The following is a 10,000-nucleotide window of genomic DNA, read 5'->3' as shown; positions in this document are numbered from 1 at the left end:
AAAATAAAATATTCATCTCATAGATGTTATATTAGAAGACATCGATTATCCTTATAGGAAATTCATTTTGATGATTATCACGAATAATCGGATTATCGTTGAATCGACCGTTCGAGATGACAAATAAAACTTATATACGATCTAAAAAATAGATCGGATTTTCTTTTTTTATTTGTTCCTTTTCTTTTCCTTTTTCAGTAGATGTATGATAATCCTGTTAATAATGTTGGTTCCGTAAGGTTTTGAGAGAAAAAAAGAGAGTAAAAGAGAGGGAGAGAGAGAGAGAAGGGAAGAAAAGAACTTGGAATAATCTGGTTCTATCGTCCAACGGATGACCTTAAAGACCATTTTAGAATGCCCTTTGGTGTTGGATGTCGATGGAGAAGAAACGTTATGGACCAAGTCGTAGAGAATCTTGGAGTCGTTCGTTTCTTCGTTTACCACCACTACCATCACCTTCTTCCTTCCTTCTTTCCTTCCTTCCTTCCTTCTCTTCTTGCAGCCGATTTATGCTCAAACTCTTCAAGGTCGCGGAAAAGTTTCGAGCCCCTTCGCCGCCTCGTCGTGTTCACGAAGGCAACCTTTCGTTTTGTTCTCCATCCTTTCTTCTCCTTTTATCTCTCTCTCTCTCTCTCTCTCTCTCTCTCTCGTTTGCTTACTTACTTGCTTGCTTGCTTGCTTGCTTGCTTGCTTGCTATCGATGCTCGCCGAGGTAAAGACAATGACATTCTCCATGAGTCACCTTCCAATACCGCGAAAGGAACCATCTTTTCGAAATTGTTTCACATTGAATATTATTCTTACGACATATTCAGGAAAATAACAAAATTGAATTTATCCTCAACGATAATATGGGGGAATTACTGTTGTTATGTTTTTTCTCTTTTTTCTTTCTTTCTTTTTTTATGATATATATATATATATATATATATATATATATATATCTATATATATATATATATATATATATATATATATATATATATCTATATATATATCTTCTTCAATACGATTTTCTTACAGAGATAACTTTCGTTTCTAAATAGTTCACAAATTTGATTGACGCCTCGCTCCACATGATACATACATACATACATACATACATACATACATACACACATACATACATACATACATTGTATATATTAACGTTAGAACAGATTCGTCCTAATTCGAATAAGAATAAATCAATTTTGTCCTTTTTTTATTGCGAGAGATCACGTATTGAAGATAAAGCGGTATTCGAATAATATCATCGAAGAGAATCATTATTCGATCTTTAGCGTTGAAAAAAACTTGTGTCGACACGTGAAATGAGGTAAGGAATTGATCGAGATGTTCGATTTCACGGTTACGAGAGAGTCAATGTACTTCGACAGGAAGAGGAATCCAAGAAAGATGATGAGAAAGGGATAATGATGATCCGGGCCAAACCGAATTTCGGAAGATTTACGAATGACTCACGTTTTTGTTTTTTGTTTTTTTTTCCTTTTTCTTTTTTCAATTCTGACATTCACGTGAGTCGCACACACAAAGATAGAAAAAGAGAAGGAGAGAGAGAGAGAAAGAGTGTGTGTGTGTGAGAGAGAGAGAGAGAGAGAGAAAGATAGAGATATAGAGAGAAAGAGAGAGAGAGAGAGAGAGAGAGAGAGGACAGAGAGCTCGAAGAGCCAGTCGCACGGGTTGTGAAACAGTGTCAGTGACCGACAGCCTAAGGCCACCAGACCGCCTTGCACAGAAGATCGTCTCAAAGCAACTTAAGTATCGTTCACACCAGAAAAAAGTCTTCGATCCTTTCGGGTTTACGTTCGAGTCAGCTTAAAGCTTTACTTTTCTTGCTGCGATCGTTTCGATCAAAGTGCTTCTTGACTCTTCCTGTGTCCCTTACTCTTTCTCCACCCCACCCTCACCCATCCCTCTCTCACTCTTTCTCTCTCCCTCTCTGTCCCTTTCTCTCTCATATATATATATATATATATATATATATATATATATATTTTCTCTGTCTTTCTTTCTATCTTTCAATCTAATAGATGAGGGAGGATGAAGTAGAGATATCGAAGGTGCTGATGATGACTAGGCATAAAATGTCAAGTCAATTCGATCAGCTTCTTAGAATCTCTATAGATACACACACACATATATATATATATACATATGTATATATATATATTATAGATATACATGTGTGTATGTGTATACGTGCATATCTCATGACTTGGAAAGTTGCGTACTATCTCGTAGAAATGTTGCGTCATTAAAAGCCACTGTACACCCGTGCAATTCTTTTTTAACTAAATTACGAGAATATTTTTTTTCTATTCTTTTCTCTCTCTCTCTCTCTCTCTTCTTTTACGATTCCGTTCTCATGTAACGAAAGATTCGTTACCTTGAACGATCACCGATGTCAAAGAAAATGAATGAATTCTTCTTCTTCTTTTTCCTTTTCTCTTCTTTTTTCATTTCTTATTTCATTTTATATTTCCTTCCTCGTATATCATAGCGTTACGATCAGTTTCATTGGCAATATTAATAAATTTTCATTAGAAATGGCTTTCTCCGTAAAAATGATAATTTTCTTTCGTTTTAAATCGTTAATAATTAATTGTTTGACCTTCTTATAAATTCTGAGAATGTTCATTACGAAAGATATTACGTTCTTGCCTTCGAGTTGTCTTCGAATTTAACTCTTCCGACCTTCTTTTCAATCCACCAATTGGCGAGAATGCGAATGGATTAAAGCGAGGAGCAAATAAAGGTTACCGGGCGATGATTACGTACTCGATTTAGCCGCTACGGTGATCTTGAAGTTCTCAGATCTCACCGAGAGTACGCGTAGATCAGGATATCTACGATCTATGTAGACATAAGATGGATATGTGTTTGTGAATTTAACCGTGAAAATACGAGATAATAATATACTCCGAATGTATTTCTCTTCGGATATATCACGCATCAAAGCGCGTATGTAAGTACGTTCTAGAATATATCTAAGTATATAGGATATAAGATAACATTAATATCGTTTTCACAGAATATTTTCTTTTAAATTAAACAAAACATTGGATGAGAATATGTTTAAGCACTCGAACGATTTCATTTTCGGAATCCTCCATCGATAAGAAAATGTCTAACCAGAGGAGGCTTACAAAATTCTTGAAATAACACCTTAAGCGAGCTTGTTGAGAAAGTCATTGAACTGAACTTCTTCGAAATGTCGAATTGCAAATATCGATTTTTTTCTTGTTTTCTTTTTGTTCGATTCTTATTTTTTTTTTTTTTTTTTCCATATATATTTTTATCTTCGAGATACTTGGAAAAAATAAATTTTCGTAGTTAGATGTTTCACAGTTCATCTTTACGAAAAACAAAAAGGAAAGAAAGAAAGAAAGAAAAAAAAAAGAAGAAGAAGAAGAAGACAGGAAAAAATTTACAAAATTCATTGATCATCCATTTTTTTAAGGACAAACATTGAAATTATATAGAATGAATTGAAGAAATGTATTCTCTCGGATGTTTTGAATAATTTCGAAATACTTAACAAACAAAAATTAAAACGAGAAAAAGAAGTAATAAAAGAACAAAATGAAAAAAAAAGAAACAAAACAAAACAAAAATGAAGAATAGATCTTCGAAGTAAGAGATATCTATCAACGATATAGATCGATTTTAGTTTCCCGCATCTGCGGTTAGAGTAATCCGTTATGCAGAATCATCGTAATATGAGATGAGTGCCGTAAGACATTAACATCGTAGTCTCTTGTTTGTCCCTGAAAAAGAAATCCTCTTTTTCTCTTTCTTTTTTTCTATCCCCCCTCCGCTCTCTTTCTCTCTCTTTCTCACATCCATCCCTTTCAAAGATCACGTTCAACGTTGGTTCGACACTGACCCATACGTTCGTTGTTCATTGGCCCACTTACGTTTTACCTGACGTGGCCGAGCAATTTTGCTGATGATAATTCATTTTGAGATTTGCTCTCGGACATTCGCATAATTTCGAGAGTATCATCAGCAAAATAGATATTCTCGTTCACAGTAATTAAATTAATTAATAATTGTTAATGATAAGGATGCGTGCACACTGTTACGTATACGCATTGCAAAAGAAATATAAAAAGGAAAATAAATGTTCATTCGATTCGTCTTAAATTGAATGGCAAAAAAAAAAGGTTGACAAGAAATAAGAAGGGAAGAAAAAAACAATTATGTATTTCAAACGAATTTTTTTTTTATTATTAGTATCCTTTGAAAAGAAAAAAAAAAAAAAAAAAAAAAAAAAAAAAGAAGGAGAGGTTCACGACGAATCAGAAAAGGTCAATGAATCGTAAAATGTCAATTTTGGAAGGAAATGATACTTTCCCTCTCCTCAAACACGTTAAATAAATAATCCCCGTCGCTCTGCTGGATGTTCAGAAACGAGCTAGCCAGCCGGATCGATCGTGAGCTCAATTCTAATTCGAGCTTGAACGAGCACGACGTTCGTTCAATTTTTTCCCTTTTCAGGTAAGATAAATTTTACTGGGAATAATATCACATTCCTACGACAACGAGAATATAATTTCGATCGAAATATTTGAATTAGATTTTATTTCGAATTAATGTTACGATTATTTATAATTGCAACTATTACTATCCATTAAAGTTAATTTATTATTGATTTAATATTTTGCATAAATATAATAAATTCAAATTGATCTTATTTATATATACGCATGTCATATATTTTATAACAAAATTATAACAAATGTCGTTTACGATTGTAGCCTTAAATATTATATTCGCAACGAATGAAAAAAGAAAAAAAAGAAACAACAATGAAACTTAATTTTTAATAAATTAATAATAATCGAACGAAGTAATCAAACATAATGACATTAATTATAGATTTTGTAACAAATGTGAAAGAAAAATGTTCTCGTTAAAAGAAATCAAAATTCTTAGTAATAAATTGTTTGACATCGATTCTTGCTGCAGCTGGCGGTGCAAGAGAGAGGGAGAGAGAGAGAGAGAGAGAGAGAGAGAGAGAGAGAGAGAGAGAAAAGAAAGAAAAAAAAAGAAAAAAGAAGGAAAAGAAAAGAAGGACGTTAGAAAAATAGTTTCCTCGTTAATCAGCGTACCATATGGCCCGTTCTTGCGGGCGCGTGCTGCCCCTACGATTAAAGTACCTTTAATTGATTTGCTTCGCATCGAATATGGGATGAAAGCGTGTAGCACTCCGGATGAATTGGCTCGAACACCAGCCAAGTCGTCCGTGTAAATGAACTGAATTAGAGTTGATGCTCACTCGGTTGGGAACCCTTTACGAAAAGGAAAAAAAAAAAAAAAGAAAGAAAGGATCTCCTGCTCTACTTCACGAATATCTTTGCATTTAAATATACGTAAGTATAATGTATGTGTGTGTACTTGTGTATATATATATATATATATAACGTGTTTCTGAATTAAATAGAATATATATGATATGGGTATATAAAAAAGAATGTCTTAATATGTTGATTTATTATTATAAAAAAAAAGAAGAAAAAAAAAGAAATAAAAAGAAAAGAAAGAAAAAAAAAACTCCGGATGAACTAGAAATAAAAACGTTTTATCAATTATATTGCTAATTATTTAATGAAACAATATTTTGTCCTTTGACATTCGTTCGTATGATCAGTATAGTAGGAAGGGTGTTATGTTAGATGAAACGTCCTGTATATACGCATATGAATATGGTGCATAACGCGATGCATCTTGATGCACCTACGCGTAATAATCAATAACACAGTACCGTTCGTTATTACATTATCGCGTTCCCATATTATGGCACATCGTTGAGCCAATAAATTGACGATTACGATAGCTTTCAATATGTTTGTCATTATAGTAGATTGATGATGGGAAATTGAGTGTTCATGTTTAGAATAAATGAGGACAAAATTGAATACACGTTGTTAAGATGGATAATGACTATGAGGGAATAAGAAAATTGATGATTCTGATAAACATACATACATACAAACACACACACACACACACACACACACACACACACACACACACACACACACACACACATACACACACACACACACACACACACACACACACACACACATATATATATATATATATATATATATATATATATATATATATGTGTATTTGTACGTAAGCCGCGGAGACAGAGTTAATAATTTTCTATCGAATAATGAAAATATATTTTTCACCATAACTGTACGTTGTGTTACGCAACGAGATTGGAATGCGAGCGATACCTATGGAAAGTTGAGAAATATGAGAGACAGGCCGCGTTAGAGTCTAGAATCACATACTTCAACCCATTTTTATAATACAGAGTTACAGAAATGGAGCAAGCGAACGTGAGAGTCTCGATAGAAATGGGTTAACGTCGGTGTTCTCCATATATGTATATATATATATGGCTTCCAGCCTTTCAAGTGATCTCCTCTCCTCTTTCGACGAGTAAATATCAGAATACGACCGGAACGCTTGAGACGAGAGAAAAATTAAATAAATAAATAAATTAAACGAGACTTTTAAATTCGTCTATTGCGATAGGCCTTAATGGATTATCGTCAATTCTTAAAGAAAAAATCAAATGAAAATATAACGAAAAAATATTTTCTTTTATGCTATTATATAAATATATATACCTTATATTCGTTTATTAGATTTAGAATTAATATGAAAGAAAGAAATGTTAAATTACTTCTCTCCATGGAGAAAAAAAAGGTCTATTCGATCGATTAATAATTAAATACGTATTATTGCAATAAATACTTAATTTTTTTTTTCAACTAAACGCATAATAATAGAATTACTTACAAAGGCAATAAATGATTTTAATTGGATTTTCCCATGTAAATATTTCTTAATCAATTCGATTCATAACTCCGATCTTTCATCCGATCAATAAATAAATGTATTTTATTATTTCAAACAATCACTTAACCTTTTTGAACCGTTCATACTCGTTTATTATAATACTTAGAATTAACAGCAATAAAAAATGTTTAATTCGATTTTTCCGAGTACATGCCAATAACATACGATTATTAACGATTAACGACTAACAAGAAATTTGTAGAAATTATTTTAATATAAATTTTTATTTGTTTTCCTTTTTTTTCTCTTTTTTTTTCCTTTTTTTTTGTTTTATTACGTTGACACTAAAAATTGTGTTATCGTATAACCCGAGGCACATGATTGTTAAAAAAAAAAAAAAAAAAAAAAAAAAAAAAAAAAAAAAAAAAAAAAAAAAAAAAAGAAAAAAAAAAGAATAGAGGAAAAAAGAAAAAAAAAAAAGCAGGCAAAATTTTTCTCTCGGAAATATCTGATCGTCGTCGATTGGTCGTAAGCATCTTCCCTTTAATTACTATAATAATAACGGGTTCTCGAAAGCCAAGCCGGAAATTAAAGATACGTCTTTTTCGCTCTGGGATATCTCAGAGAGATTTTTCCGATCAAACGGAGTATATGGCCCTTAGGGTCTTACGAGCTCGAGTGAAAGGCATCGGAAGTACCGGATGTAACCACTCCTCCTCGTCTTCATTCTGTTTCGCTTCCGATCTCTACCATTAGTCGTTCTATGCAAGTACTACTATGTGTTTCTATCTCTATATATTTCTTTATATCTCTCTTTCTCCCTCCCTCTCTCTCTCTCTCTCTCTCTCTCTCTCTCTCTCTCTCTCTCTCTCTCTCTCTCTCTCTCTCTTTGTCTGTATTTCTTTCTTTGTCTCTCTTTCTCTCTGTCTCTCTCTCTCTCTCTCTCTCTCTCTCTCTCTCTCTTTATTTCTATGGAGAGGAATGAATGGGACACGCAACAACGAATTGCCGGACGTGCCGAGCCTCTTTCAAACTGGATGAATATGTAAATTTGTTTCTTTCGATAGAAATGAAAAAAAAAAAAAATTAAAAAAAAAGAAAAGAAACGATAAAAAAGGAAAAAGAAACAAAAACCGAAGAAAGAAGAAACGACGAAAAATCAACTGACACGATGTGTCTCGAGTAGTAATAAGTTAATCGATAAATTAAATTGAAATTTTGATCGATAAGTCAAATTGAAGATTTTTCATTGTCGCAATGATGATCAATGAGAACGAAAAAAAAAAAAAAAGAAAAAAATAAAAAAACGATATGTTTGACATAATTCATTGAAAGTTTATTCTCAAATCGTTATTGAAAAACTTTCGATTTTGCTATTTTTTTCTTTTCTTCTTCTTTTATTATTATTATTATTATTATTATTATTATTATCATTATTATTATTAAAACTATTTAATATTTAATATTGAATCAATGAAGGAATTATAAAAGAAATATATTTTTCCCGGAAGATATCTTTAATCGTTTATCTCCGATCGAGTTATGTCGATCGGAGATAAAAGATCCTAATAGCGATCAGTTTGTCGAATGGAATTCAACGACGAGGAAAACTTTCTCGTCGCTTAGGTGTAACGACATACGACAGGAAAGTAGCCTCGAGACCAGGTGGAAACGGTAGCTGCTTGACTGAATGCCTTATGAAGCGAGAAACGAACGGACATCCTCGGGTTACGTAACTGCCCTCAACTAATACATATATATATATATATACATACATAGATATGTATGTATATACATATACATATATACATATATATATATATATATATATATATATAGAGAGAGAGAGAGAGAGAGATACGTATAATATATAGATACGAAGGAGAAAGAACCTTTCAACCTTCTCCCATGGCGCACCTTTCTCTTAGCGAAATAACGACGGTGAATACTGAAAAGTATTTGAACAGGGTCGAACAAATGAACAAATTGAACCCAATTCGATGCTAAAAACGCATCTCATCTTTACTTCTGACAACCTACGCTATGTAAATCGAGGTTTGGAAACGGTAGTTCAAACTTTATACGTGAAATCAACGTACAAAGGTAAATGCAGATATACATATATAGGTATGCATACAGATAGGCATGTATAATATATATATACGCGCGTATATTTATTTCCGATGGACTCTTTTTGAAGATTTATGACTCGTATTTTTCTCGTTTTTCCCGTTTTTTTTCTCTTCTTTTATTTTATTTCTTTTTTTATTTCATATATATATATATACCCACATATATCTCTCTGATATATGTATTAACAATTGTTTATAAATATTGTCTGGGCAAACTTAAAAATTTAATAACGGTATATATTAATTATATTATATTTTTATATCATCGAATTATTATTATTACAAGTGTAATATAATAATGGTTTATGTATTGTCAACTGTAAGTATATTTAAGGTGGATCGAAAATTTAGTTTTATATTAGTTTGATAAGCTGAAGAAAAAAATTTGCTCCGTAAAAGAGTCGCGAAAATGAGTAATTGATTTAAAAAAAAAAAATATATATATATATATATATCCATATCTTTCTTTCTTTCTCTCTCTTTATCTCTTCATATATATACCTATAGATATATATATATATATGTATGTATGTATAGAGAGTTGAAGATATACAAGACGCGATACTGATGTTTAACTAGCAGGAAATTACAGCAACGCGGGATGACTCGCCGTGGGACGGAGAAATTAGCACGGATACCTTAATTGTTCCTCTCTTATGGTGCTTCGTGGCTTCACTAAGTAAGAGATTTTTTCCAGAGCTTCCTCCTTCTCTATCGTACTATCTCTATCTCTATCTTCAACCAACGAGAACGTTTATTGACTTCTTCTCGGATTTTAAACCTAAGCTCAAGTTTAAGACGATAAACAGAATCGTTTTTTCTTCTATCTTTTTTCCGCTTTTTTTTTCTTTTTTCTTCTTTTTTTTTTTTTTAAATCGACTATCTCCTTTATTTACGATCTATGATATGTACGTGTAAGAAAAAATAAATATATGCATTTCTTTTTGTTTAAACTTATCTCATAAACATCGTGATTTTAAATGATCTTTTAATAAACCTAACATAAAGCGTTAGGATAAATTTATAAATTAGAAAAATAT

General features: G+C 32.0%; 1 protein-coding gene across 2 annotated transcripts in view; it reads right to left on the bottom strand.

Annotated features, from left to right (window-relative positions):
* Positions 1-10,000, bottom strand: part of LOC124955893 (eisosome protein SEG2-like) — a 50,364-nt gene that overhangs the window by 31,148 nt on the left and 9,216 nt on the right. The window contains exon 3 of one of the 2 annotated variants that reach the window (XM_047511040.1): positions 5,166-5,297. The exons of the other annotated variant lie outside the window; for it this stretch is intronic. Within the exon in view, the coding sequence (XP_047366996.1) occupies positions 5,166-5,187 (22 nt within the window). The 5' untranslated portion in view covers positions 5,188-5,297. The remainder of the gene's footprint in view (positions 1-5,165; positions 5,298-10,000) is intronic. 2 annotated transcript variants of the gene reach the window in all.

The sequence above is a fragment of the Vespa velutina genome, chromosome 1 (assembly GCF_912470025.1).
Source record: "Vespa velutina chromosome 1, iVesVel2.1, whole genome shotgun sequence".
NCBI lineage: Eukaryota > Metazoa > Arthropoda > Insecta > Hymenoptera > Vespidae > Vespa > Vespa velutina.
The sequence above is the reverse complement of the archived record's forward strand: the minus strand, read 5'-3'. Positions and strand labels throughout refer to the sequence as shown.